At 37.6% G+C, this 13,548-nt stretch overlaps 1 protein-coding gene across 2 annotated transcripts in view; it reads left to right on the top strand.

Annotated features, from left to right (window-relative positions):
• Nucleotides 1-13,548, top strand: part of uggt2 (UDP-glucose glycoprotein glucosyltransferase 2) — a 105,235-nt gene that overhangs the window by 61,610 nt on the left and 30,077 nt on the right. For both annotated transcript variants that reach the window (XM_062975521.1, XM_062975522.1), the window contains exons 18-25: nucleotides 18-141; nucleotides 241-339; nucleotides 2,215-2,309; nucleotides 6,022-6,228; nucleotides 7,044-7,175; nucleotides 8,738-8,865; nucleotides 11,737-11,832; nucleotides 12,725-12,827. In XM_062975521.1, the coding sequence (XP_062831591.1) occupies nucleotides 18-141; nucleotides 241-339; nucleotides 2,215-2,309; nucleotides 6,022-6,228; nucleotides 7,044-7,175; nucleotides 8,738-8,865; nucleotides 11,737-11,832; nucleotides 12,725-12,827 (984 nt within the window). The remainder of the gene's footprint in view (nucleotides 1-17; nucleotides 142-240; nucleotides 340-2,214; nucleotides 2,310-6,021; nucleotides 6,229-7,043; nucleotides 7,176-8,737; nucleotides 8,866-11,736; nucleotides 11,833-12,724; nucleotides 12,828-13,548) is intronic.

Here is a 13,548-nt window from a genome sequence, read left to right as displayed (position 1 = left end):
TATTGTTGTCTGCACAGGGCTTGCTGAATGATCACAAAGATGCAGTAGAGTTCATCATGGAGCAACAGAATGTAGTTTCACATATCAATGACAAAATTCTCAGCACAGAAAGAAGATTTTTGAACTTTATATCCCCTTCAGGTAACTAAGTATTATCATCTATTTTCCTTTCTCTTCTTTCTTGGTCTCCAATTCGTTTATATGTCCTATGTTAACAAGGTACATTTTTAATTATTTCAGTTCCTATAGATACACATGATTTTTCAACGTTTTCTTTCTTGGATTCTCAAGATAAGACATTTGTTGTCGCAGAAAACATGAAATATGTGTCAAGAAAAGGTAGGTTTATTTTTATTCAGTTGTCAAATTGCATAACATGAACCCAGAATTTGTATAGGAAATCATGGTACAATTGTAAAGGTTAACCATTCAACACTAACCCTAATAGTTTCTTTCATCCAAATATCTTAGGATTCATGGTAAAATCAGCTTGTTAAGTTTAAAACCTACCCTCAGAAGCCATGCACAACCATAGACACACATTGGTTAATTTGCGGATGGGGAATCGGCCTTAAACCAGTTCCTAATCCTGATTTGTAGCCAGTCCATACTCCATTTTTGCGTTAAGGTTTATTGCTTAACCATGGCTAGGAAAAAGGATCTAAAAGCTTTACTCTTGATATCTAACATGTTTAATGAATAAACAATTTGCAGAAGGAATAGTTCTGTGGTGGGCTAAACCATAAATTTAGCCAGATTACAAAACAATTGAACTATGGATAATTATATAATCCCTTTAGTTGATAATACGATGTAGCCATTTCTTCCTGCTTTGGTCTTCTTTTAACTTAGGTATATGTTCATTGAATGAAATATTCATTTCTAAAAGGCACTTTTCTTTGGTGTTGTGAAGAAGTCACTGAACCAGATTCTGTTGTTCAAATACGTTACATACTGCTTCACCTGCATAATATATCTTTGTACTTATGGTATATTAACCGTATGTTCCCATGCATGTAATATTCTTTGTGTGGCTGTAAAACATGTTTTGACTAGTTGTTGCGCTGATAAAGTTATATCTTAACCATTCTGATTGATGAGAATGGTTACAATGCCTGTACTTGCCATGGGCTGTCATAATGCAGCAATATATCTGTACCAGCATTAAGATCAATAATATCTGACAGATGTAAAAACACACCATGAAAAGTGGGAAGGGAGGGACATTTCCTGTAGTCGATCATGAACCTGTAGCGATAAAATTATCCTAATAATAATATAATGTGTCTGTATCTCACTTACCCTTTTCCAAAGGAGACTCCAAGCCAATACGAAATGTATGTTATGTTGGCCCTTAGCTGTATTTAGAAAAAAAGTTAAGATATAAGGTTGGATGTTGGAGCATTAAGGCCTTGCCTTATGATTTGGGGCAGGAATCTGGACTTTACCATTTATTCATTGCTGCATGTGACCAGTACAGCTTATAATTCTTGCTGCTATTGATAAGTAGATGGGCACTTTGATTGTATCTTTCTGTAGATCTAGGAAATGATATATTTTTTATCATTTGAAGCATTTAGCCAAATGGTCCCTTCCATTTTCATCCCATTCATATTTCAAATTTGGGTTTAACCCTTCATGAAGAGGTAGAATCTACTTCACTTAATAGAACTTGTCTCAAGTAAGCAATTTTCATCATTCTTCTTCCAGTTTTTGAAGAACTAGTGATTGGCATACTGAGATCTTCAAGGTATAGCTACATTCTTTTGATTGAAATTCCATATGCTTTTTCTGTATATGGTTTACTAACTATGTGTGTGTAGATGCTTTCAAGTCATTTGTTGACTTGTAGCAACCCCATTCATTTCATAGGGTTTTTAAGGCAATGAGTACTAAGTACTAAGAGATGGTTTCATCAGTTCCTTGCTGAAATCTAGCCAGTAGCACCTGGTGTTCATTGTTGATCTCCCATCCAACTTCTAACCAGAGTTGACCCTGCTTAGTTTCCATGATCAGGCAGGATCTGGTGCTTTTGACATGTTTAGGCCCAAAGGGTATACTGGCTACTAGGCTAGTAAGCTCTAAAATAGCCCTGAACACACCAGTCCCAAGTTTCTGTTCTGCTTTTGCACCTTTGCATTCTGCTCACCTGTCTTATTTCTTAGGAAGAGTGAAAATGTTTGACCTTGGCAGTATTTTGCCTTTCTTTTTCAGATGAAGACATAATATATCCAATTACCATATGGATTGTTGCTGATTATGACAGGCCAGATGGGAGACAATTGCTTTTGACTGCGCTGAAACACCTGGTCAGTTCCTTAAAACTATTTTGTGCAGACAGTATGGCCTGAAACCAAGCACTGGCTCCAACTAGGCTAAACCCATAGAATCAGTGAGATTTCTTTTTACATTTTAAAAGGCTTAAAGTAAAAGCTTTATTTCCTTGAAAGATGCCTTTTAAGAAATAAAACAGACCTGTAAAACTTTAATGACTAATTCTTGAAGGAGTGTCGTGGGATTTGTAATATCTTACAAAAAGAATCTTAGACTCAAAAAGGCAAAGAAGGCTCTATGCAGCTGAAAGAAATTAGGGCATACAAGAGAGACAATCGCTTGTAAAATTTTGTATTTTCTGTAATTCAACCATCTCATTATGTTCATGGACTGGAGTCCTGTTGGGCAGTTATGAAAGTTATGCATTTATGACTATTCGGTATTGATTAACCCTATGAAGCCCCTACATAGAGACACTGAAAGTCTTCCAATCCTCACTTACTGGTAAAAACCACTGTGATGAAGAGGGGTCTGTCCATACCTTCTAGCATATGAAGTCTGTGCCCACAAGGGGAATTGGGAAATAGACCCTGATTCTGTCTATCATACCAAAGATCTCTCTTTGATCTGCTTCCTAATCAACGGGAACAGACCCCCCATAATTTGCAGCGATTGTAGTTCTGAGGATTGGAATTGGCATCACGGTGTAGCACCATAACTTTGATATTTCCACCTTCGTGACTTTCCAACAGGATTCTGGATTTGCTTTTTTACTGTTTTGTTTTAAAGGCAGCATTTGATCCACCTGACCCACAGTGAATCTAGTCCCTTCACAAAGCTATAATACAATTATGCCTTTAAGAGACGGTCTAAATCAGTGGCTCTCAACCTGTGGGTACCCAGGTGTTTTGGCCTACAACTCCCAGAAATCCCAGCCAGTTTACCAGCTGTGAGGATTGCTGGGAGTTGAAGGGGACCCACAGATTGAGAATCATTGATCTAGATCATTGCCTATCTCCAATTAAATAATTCTCCTTACTGCCTGGTGTAGCAGGCTGATCTTGTTCCTATCCTTTCATGATGTCAGAGAAATAAATATTTGTCTCTTTGTGCTTTTAAAGATGGACTGGAAATGAATAGGCCATGTTAGTCTAACTTTTGTCCCATTGATTTCATCAGGACGGAAGCTTGCCTAACTTAGTTTTCAATCCATCTGCACCTGAATAATCAGGTTCCAACTACATGTCTAATGATATCTAATTGTATTATTATCCAATTAAGTTCATGTGGAAGGCTTGTTCTTAGACCTGTGTGCATTTCTCAGCCACAACTGCTTTTAAATAGCTTTCTACCAAAAAAAAATGTAGTATATGTTTGTCTTGGTGTGGCTTTTTCTGTCATAGCTGGAAGGGTTTGGAGATGATGTATTGGCAAATATTTTAGAGATCTTTCTTACAACTTTCCTTTTTAATGACCCTCCTGTTTGCTGCAGGGAATCACATGGCTGGCTACCTGTGACACTTCCCTAATGTCTTATATCATGTTCTCAGAAGAGACAAACCAGCTCATATTTTAACAAGAAAAATGTTTTGTTGTTTGGCTACCTGTACAAACATAATAAATTAAGTTCAGGCTAGCATGTTGGTTTTTACATGTTGCTGGATTTCAATTCTCATCAGTTATAGCCAGTATAGCCAATGGGGAGGTATGATTGGTAGTGCACTCCATTCAGATATGAAGGGCTATATTTTTCCAGTAAAACGGAAAATGAGGTCCAGCCACTTGTTTCTCCATGGTGTTTGTCAGTCTTTCTTCAGAAGTTAGTAGAACCACAGCATTCATTTGCCTTTCCATTGTTTACTGATGTTGGTGTAAACATTTTGTCTCCTGTAAAGTTTAAATCAGTCCTAAGACAGCACACTAAATATCCTTTAGGATCCACCATTTGGAGGCTCTGTGCAAAAATCAAACAAAGAAAAAAAAACTGTCAGATTTCTAAATCCAGGAATTTTATTTGAGTTCCACAACAACGTGGAGCACACATTTCAAGAACAAAAAATGCAGACCTTCTGTTCCAGTAGTATAATTAAAGGCAGGAGAAGCAAAGAGTCATTTTGCTTCTCCTAAGACTAAACAATTATGAGACAGAAATGCTCTCTGATCTATGGAAATTGCCCCCCAATTTACCAATAGTTCAGCCATCTGTCTTCCACTAACCTATATCGCTGCAGTTCCTGGAAGACATGGCTCTGTTGGTATGTTTTTTGAAAAAAAATATTCAAAGCCAAAAAAGAACAAATTAAAGCATGTTTACAGAAATTGCAAATTTTGATTTATTTAAAAAATCTAATCATTACTAATACTACCCTATTACCAAAGGCATGGAGCCCCCAGTGGCAAAGTGGGTTAAACCCTTGTGCCGGCAGGACTGATGACTTGAAGGTTGCCAGTTCGAATACAACCCAAGGAGAGTGCGTATGGGCTCCCTCTGTCAGCTCCAGCTCCATGCAGGGACATAAGGGTAGCCTCCCACAAGGATGGTAAAAACATCAAAACATCAATGTGTCCCCCGGGCAACGTCCTTGCAGATGGCCAATTGTCTCACACCAGAAGTGACTTGCAGTTTCTCAAGTTGCTCCTGACACACACAAAATTACCAAAGGCCTATTGCAGATAACAAAATGTAAATACAGACAGTCCCCAAATGACAATGTATTTCGCTATGGATAGTATAGGGTCAACACCCCTGTGGTGTTTGTTTTACTGTCTGTGACCCTGTTCAGATGATTTCACCTCATTTTCTGTCCCTGTGATCATTGGATTTCGAAACATTGGCTTGTTGTGGAAACAAGGACTGGTGAAAAACCTTCACTGGAGACCCCTTTTTCCCATGATCACTCTTCCAGGAGTGAATTCCCTTCCGGGGATAGATTTCTCTTACTTCCTGTTGTCTCACCCTTGTTCTTAACTATGAGACATTTGTAGGACAGACACCTACACAAAAAGAACAATACTAACAAAGCCAAATTATGACCTCTTTCTCATTGTAAGCTGATTTTATCTCTCTTTAATCTAGTCCTTTTAGATACTATTAGATAATTAGACTTCTGCTTTTAGCAACGTTCTACTAATTCCTAAAGCCTATGAAACACAAATGCCTCCCTCATTTTCATAACTAGAAAGTCTCAGTCTTGCTTGTAGTAGGACAAATATTTCTCCTTCATCAGCCTAGCTTATTTGTCCATCTCAACATAATCACAGACCTTCATCAGTCGTTGTCATCATTCTTTGTCTTCCATTCTCTGGCCATGTGTTTGTCCTGCTTTTCTCTTTCTCTCTGAATGCCAATCATATTACTAATCTGTGTGTGTTTGTAACACCAACACAACATTTTTAGACAGCACAACACGAAGGAATCACAATTATTTTATCACAGAGCACTACAGTAATTGTCACTTTATAGTGCAATGCGGGTTGGAAAAAACTGTGTGGCAGCTGCCCCAAGGAACCATTGGTCTTAGAAAGTTGATATAAAAAGGAAAGCAAAGCAATAACAAAATGAATGTCTGCAGGTGCAGTTGTTTCAACTTGGGTCTCATGACAGTTGAGGATACAGATGGACAGGTTAACCAAGCCTTTTTGGAAGAAGCAGTTTTTAAGAAAGCCTTTGAAGGAAGAGAAAATGTCATGGTCCAGGCAGTGACTCTATTAATATACAAGGATGTGAGATCTTTGTTTGTCTTACAGAAAACGAGCAGTCATGTGCAGTTTGGGATTGTGAACAATCCTACATCAAAAATTACTGAAGATAGCACTGTCATTGCAAGGGCAATCCTAGCAGCTTTATTAACCCAGAAAAACACAACCCTGAAAAATTTTCTCAGTCGGATTCTTAAAGAGGAAACAGCAGTGGCTCTTGCAACAGGAACTAAAATCAAGAAGTTTATTGTACCGGTTAGTAGTTTGTTTGCTTGTTTACGTAGTCAATACATAAATCTGTATTTTTCTCAACAAGGGATCCAAGACAATTTACAATATAAAATAAAATAAAGTTAGCCAAAAGCCTAACAATAATAATAAAGGGTTTTTAAAAATCATGAAATAAATCATCCTAGTCTAAAACAATTTAAAACACATTTAAAACCATAATAAAAAAGATAAAAGTACAGTGTGCCCCATTAAAGCTGACCTGGCACAACGAGCTAATAGCCAATTAAATAAAAACATATGTCTAAATAAAGGGCAGCGAGGAACTAACTAAGCATCCCATGGGAGGCATTTCCACAGCCTGGAATTTATCCTCACAAAACAGGCCATGATGGTGGGGGCACTTTGAGAAGCCTCTTACCTGGGAATCTTAAAACTTGGGGCTGGCTCATATAAGGAAGTAGTGTCATTCAGACAGCCTGGAACCAAACTGTATAGGGCTTCATGGGTCATAACTAATGTTTCAAGATCTGCGAAATATGACAAATGCCAGACTGTTGCTCTTGTAGGCCCATTCAGGTTGATATTGTCAAATAGTCTTTGAGCAAAAATTATCTGTTGTAGAACCTATCTTTCTTCCCCTCCCTGCCAACAGTAAAATGGAACATTCTTTTAAATAGAATTTCCCCATAATAGGAAACAGTACAACAAACAGAGGTTTAATTAAATACCTGGGAAGCCTCCTTATTGCAGAGCTAGATTTTATATTCTTTAGGCAGAGAGTTTGTCTGTGCTTTGTTTCATTTTCCTGACCACATCCCATCTTATACCTTCTGTTTTAGGGCATGGATGGCAATTCATTTGAAAAGAAATACCACTCAATGGGTGTAGATATAATTCAGGCTCATTGGATATTTTGTCAAGAGGTTCTTCGGCTGCTTCCTGGGCAAATGGCTACCATCAGTAATGGAAGGGTAAGTCAAGAAACATTTTCTGTTTTCACATCTTGATTATTTTCTCCCCTCCATTTGAAATGATTCACTGAACTGACAGCATTGCTTTCTTACACCCAGTTCAGTGAAGAAGCAGCATCAAGAAAAGACATACTAAATACTCTTTTCTCCAATGATGCCTGTTGTATTATCTCTCTTCCTGAGAAACATCTTCCCACTTGGAAGGCTGAAATCTCTTCTTTTGCTCCTCCAAGCGAAGGAACTGCCCCAACATTTCAAATTAGTCACTCCCCCCCCCCATTTCACCCTTTTAGCAATACTTTCTCTGCTCTCTTCTTTCTTAGCACCTTCAGTAATTATAATAAGAGAGTTAAAGCATACAAAAACAGTATGCATTTACATAAGGCTACAACCCAGCAATATAATATATGAAAAAAACAACAACAATAAAACCCTGTTCTGCATTTTTGTAGGTGGTTGAACAACCATCTTGTTGGTTTTGGTCCCCCCCTGATTGGAGGTTTGAAAGGTCAGGTCTTCCCAGGTCAGGTTAAGAGATGTTATCACAACCTTACATAAGATTCAGGAATTTGGTGGCTTTGGGCAAAAGATAATGCCACTATCTAGGGAGAAGCTCTGACCCATTGAATGCATGCTTTGGTTACCCAATGTTGATGTTCTTCCAACAGCAAAAAGGTCTTCCCTTTTCACATATTTTGGAAAGAACCCAGAAGTGAAACAGGGAACACAAATGCCATTGGCTCTCTTGGCATCTGTCCAAACACAAACGTGAAAGAGATGCAGGTCACACTTTTTCAGAGAAGCTGGATTGGTAGGGATTTTTTTTCTCCTCTAGTGGCAAAGCCTTTTCTCATGATAAAGAATTAGGATTTTTTTCCAAGAGAAACCCTAGCATCCTTAAGAGGCTTATGGCTGGCTCTCAAAGCCCTAAGTTTCCAGTCAAATAAGAGGTATGAATTGTCAGAGGACAAGCTATCAGAAGAATAAATGTATTAGGTGGTTCTGTGTGAGGATTTATTGTTCTTTAATGTAGTCTCTGTATTTTTGGCCATAACTCCTTGTATACTGTGATGAGATCCAGGCCCAGTTATTCACACCCTAAATACATCAAAGGGTATAATACACTTTACGTGGGTTTTTCCTTGAACATGACTTGATTCAGAATACCATACAAAATTTGTTTACTCTTAATACAAAACATATTTTGCCAGAATGTAGAGTTTTAGTGGCTATCAGTAGCTTTTAGAGGCAGCTGAATGTACTGTGTTGTCGGAGGCTTTCATGGCCGGAATCACTGGGGATTTATGTGGTTTCCACACAAATGGCTGTATGGCCATGTCTTAGCAGCATTTTCCTCCTGATGCTTCGCCTGAAGATGCCAGCCACAGATGCATGCAAAACGTCAAGAGAAAATGCTGCTAAAACACAGCCAGACAGCCCAGAAACTACACAAATTCTCAGTTCAATGTACTGATTCTGAGAGTTTAAAAAACAAAACATAACATGTTTTCCCCCCATTTTAGCAGACAATATTAGTGTCTGAGTTTCTTTTTATTATGCAGATTATAGGCCCTTTATATGAAAATGAATTTGGTGCAGAAGACTTTGACTTGTTGGAGAAGGTAACGCTAAGTTCTGGAGCTGTGAAGATTAAAACTCTTGTCAAGGAAATGGGTGTTGGCAGTAAACGGTAACATTTCTGGATGTGGATGTTTTTGTTGGGATTTTGTGTATGTGTCTTCTTTGGGTAGGGGTGTATCTTGAGATCATACAGAGATATTTTCTGCAGAGTGTTACTGGACATAGCTTTGCCAAGGAAAATGCAACTTTGAAAATGAATTATTTTAGATCCAACACTGTTTGTCTCCTGACATTTGCGTTTTCATATCTGCTCTTTTTCAAGGAGCATTATCATAAAGAAACACCATGAAGCTGTCTGTATTAGGATGGCTACCTTTTGAAGGTTGTTCTTCTTTACTTGGAAAGAAGTCCCCTTGAACTCAGTAGACTCTTTAAGCATGTGTAGGATTGCTATGCAAATGCCATATTTTTATTTTTGTTAATTTGGTATTGATGTAAAAGTCTAAAATATCTCAAAACAGAACTGTTTGCTTTTAGTACCACATTTTTTTTACCTTTTGCTGATAATGCACTTTGTGATATTTTTGAAACTGTGCTGTTTTATCCCTTTGGGGGCCTTTGAAGTGGCTTGTATCTTAAAACACCATAAAACAAGCAATATCGTAAAGACAGCAACAAAAACAAAGAAGTTAGAGCAACCAACTAAATTAATTTTTAATTCTCAATATAAAAGAAAATAGGGTTTAGTGGTGTTTTTCACCTGAAAAATGTAGACAGAAGGATGTGTGCATTACAATGATTACAAACTTGAGTAGGAAGTAACATTTACCTTGATTTCAGTGTCAGCTGGTGGATCTCACATCAGTGGATGTTAAATTTATTTTTTGGTTCTGTTGAAGTCGTTCAGTGAGCTCTCCAAGGTTCTGAACCTTATTCCTAGATTGCATCAGCATCTAAGTGCAGCCAAAATGTGGGGTATATTCGATATCTCACTGCCATGGAAGCCACATGGACCTCTTTTTGGTCCCTGGACTTTCCACTCCCACAAAATGTAGAAGCTCTGAAAGGAGAACCACCAGCTCCCACTGCTTAGGCATTCATATGCTCAAATCTGTGTTCTGATAATATCCTTTGACTCTTGAACAAGAATTATTGGAATTGGTGCTTCTTGCCAGAATACATTGTTAGTATTTAGTTAGTAGAAACAAAATGTAAAAATTTAAAATGTAAAAAGTTAGTCGAATCATATATCATGGTCGAGTATGATTGTTTTCCAGACGTAGAGTCTAGGTGGTGGGTCCACAGGGACTGTGAAGACCTATTCTGGATCCACACAGTCTTTCACATTGAGGACATAGATTTCCAGATGGAAGGCGGTCACGATAAGAGTTTGCTTGAAGCACCTTCCTCTCGCCACGTTTCTTCCTTTGCTTTTGTATTCGTGCCTCTTCAAAATCCACAGCATAAATAGTGGAATATTAAGGCAGTCACTACTTAATCTGGTTGAAGCAAGGAAGCAGAATGTGCATGGACACTACTTAGGTGAAGTTGAGGTGACTGTGCCAATTTGAGATCAAATGCCAGTACAATGGATCTCAGTTTATTTTGTTGTTTACTTTATGAAAGGTATAGATAGACTCCTATTTTCTGTATTCTTTAAAAAGAATAGCTCATTGAGCTAAATGCAGTGTTTACTAGCATTGTGTTGTATGCCTTCAGTTCATTTCTGACATTTCTGATCCCAAGTCAAATCTGTCACAGAGTTTTCTTGACAAAATTTGTTCAGAGGAGATTTGCTTTTGTCTTCCTTTGAGGCTGAGACAGTGTGACTTGCCAAAATCACCCAGTGGTTTCTGTGGCTGAACAGGGATTCAAACGCTGGTCTCTGTCCTAGTCCAATGTTCAAATCATGACACAGTTCACTGTGTAGTAGGATATACTTACTGAAGTGAATATAACTTATTAGTCACCATTCAGTTAAGTTTGATTTATCTCAGTGGGTATACTCTACATAGGATCAATGTTGAATTTAGGATTGGCCCTCTACATTTATACTCTGGACCTTTCATTTCTTTGGACTGCAACTCCCAGCAACCCTAACTTGCATAGTTAATTCTATGGAATGCTTGAAATTGCAGTCCTCCAACATCCAACATTTGGAAATTGCACAATTCTCATTCTAGTTTTAGTTAACCTGGGTTCTCTTTCAGAGATTCAGAGAATCATGAATTTAGAAACAGGGCTATAAACATGTCTAAGTAGTCTGTATTAGCGTTAGCTCAGCCCAGATATTGGTCCCAGCGACAGTAAACTCTTCAAATTACTGATGCTTATTATTGTTAACCTATTAAGTTACCATTGATTCAGTGTATTTACTCTAGTTGAGACTAACAGGTGGATTTAGTCATTAAAAAGATGGGAAGAAGGAATCAAAAGTTTCCAGATTGTTACCAACTGTAAGACTTTGTGAATGAACATTACAGAACTAAATAAGAAGAAAATATTTGGTTGCCTGTTTGTCTTAGGGGAGTGGTCAGCTGCACTGCTTCTTGTTTCCAGGATTGAAATCATGTATAGGAGGACGTTTCTTCACACCAATTAAAATACAAAGTTTTAGTCATGTATCTGGTGCTAAATATAAAATTGACTAAGCAAAGAAAAATGGTGAAGACTGAATTTTTACTACAAATCTAATTATATTTCCTGGTCTAAACTGTTGAGGCTTTCTTATTTTCGGAACATAAGGATAGACATACACAATAATCTCAAGAAATAACTTTTACCTTTGCTTTCCCAATTCGAAATTGTAATGTTTGAGGGATGCTGGTAACTTAGATTTTGCTGTCCCTTTTCATGTTCAAAGTTTAGAAAATTTTTACGGTTTTATGCTGTTGCTTTCTTTATAAAATTATATGTTTAGAGGGGTAGACCTGTTATTTTGATCTTGGAATAAACCTATTTTTCTTCCCCTTCTCTCTAGTGGCAGTAATTTAGTTATGAAAGTAAATGCGCTTCTTTCTTCATTGCCAAAAATGGATACTCGGCGAGATATTGAATTTGTTAAAGAGCAATACAGGTAACAAGCTTCTAAAGAGTTGTGTCCCAATTTTCCTCATAATTAATTTGTAGCTGCAGAATGTTTTAATTGTGTACAGTGACATATATGTTTGTTTCAAAACTTCATGAAGCTTATTTGAAAAATACTTGCCATAAATAGCAAACCGATAAGAAACCAATCCATTGTAGTTTTATTGACTTATCTGCCACTACTAATGGAAAAAGCATGCATCTCACTTTATTTATGCAATGTCCTACTTTCTAGCAACATACTTTACAAAGTTATTTTGAGACAATGAAAATATTAAAGCAACAACCGATATAAGCACATAATATTGGTTTAACAAATTAAGTGTATTGGGAGTTGGTGAACACAAGTTTGGCTAACAGGGAAACCTAATGGGGTTTTGCATGGATCTGGTGGAAGAGAAAGCATAAGATGAGCTTGTGTTTGTTGGCTTAAGTATCCCCAACCCTGGAGAGTCTTTTGGAAGAGCCTGTTAGAGTAAGACTGTATGTGAGCTTGTGATCCCTTTCTGACTGAGAAAATCTTATGTGACCCCAGATATATAGGTATATAAAATAGTATAAAAATCAAACATTTACTGGTGATAAACCAGCATTTGCAAAACTTGCTTAGTAGGCTGGTTTTCTTTCTATGGAATACAGCTAAGCATTTTCTGTACAGAGTCCACCCACCACATGACAGTGCATGCTATCAGCTTGATCTACGAAGCAACGAGGAATCAAATGATATCCATCCATGGGTCGGATCACAAAGTTTTTCATAAAATGGCTACAGATGCAAAATGAATTTATTGTATAATATTTTCTTTGGATGTTATGCCTTACAGTCAATTGCGACCTTTTTAAAAATCACTCTTTAACATTTGGTGTTTTTTTATTCATAGTGTACTAAAACTAGATCCGCAGCAAAATGAACCATTCTTTGATGTCGTTGGAATTGTAGATCCGTTAACAAGGGAAGCACAGAAGCTGTCACATTTACTACTTGTAAGAGCATATAAGTTTCTTGTACATAGTTCTGGCTCTGCTGCAAGACAGTCGTTGCAAAAAAAAAATGCTTTTAAGACCTGATTGTACTGTCAATTGCCAGCTAATTTCTTTGTGTATTATATCGTGGTGAATACACATTTTACCTGTGGAATTTGTGAGTTCACTTTGGGCAAGTTACTGTCTTTCATTAAGTTGTGTGTATGACAATCTACCTTCAAGTTGCCTGTCAGTTTATGGTAACACCATTAATTTTATAGGGGTATTTTAGGCAAGGAATAATCCGAATTTTTTGCCAGCTACTTTCTCTGAAATGTAACTTACTGCACCTAGTATTTCTTGGTGGTCTTTCATCCAAATGCTAACCAGGAATGATATTGTTTAACTGGTACCTTTAGGGCCTAAAACTGGAAAATGTACCAAGTTAAATGCAAATTCTGTTCCCACTTAGATTGGACTCCCGAAATCAGTAACATTACTTAAGCGTTTGTTACGTATCTCCAGCTATTTCCATTGTATAGTGCCTGTAATCCAAATGCGTCAAATTCAAGGCACACAGGCCTAATCCGGCCCGCTATGTCATTTTATGCTGTGGTCTTCCAGATGCTGGACTACAACTCCTGTATTCCTCATCATTAGGCATCATGGCTAGAGCTGATGGGACTTGGGATACAGGAATATGTGGAAGGCTGAAGCTTGTTCTGTTTAGTCAGAGTGGGGT

This window comes from Anolis carolinensis, chromosome 3 (genome assembly GCF_035594765.1).
Source record: "Anolis carolinensis isolate JA03-04 chromosome 3, rAnoCar3.1.pri, whole genome shotgun sequence".
Lineage (NCBI taxonomy): Eukaryota > Metazoa > Chordata > Lepidosauria > Squamata > Dactyloidae > Anolis > Anolis carolinensis.
The sequence above is the reverse complement of the archived record's forward strand: the minus strand, read 5'-3'. Positions and strand labels throughout refer to the sequence as shown.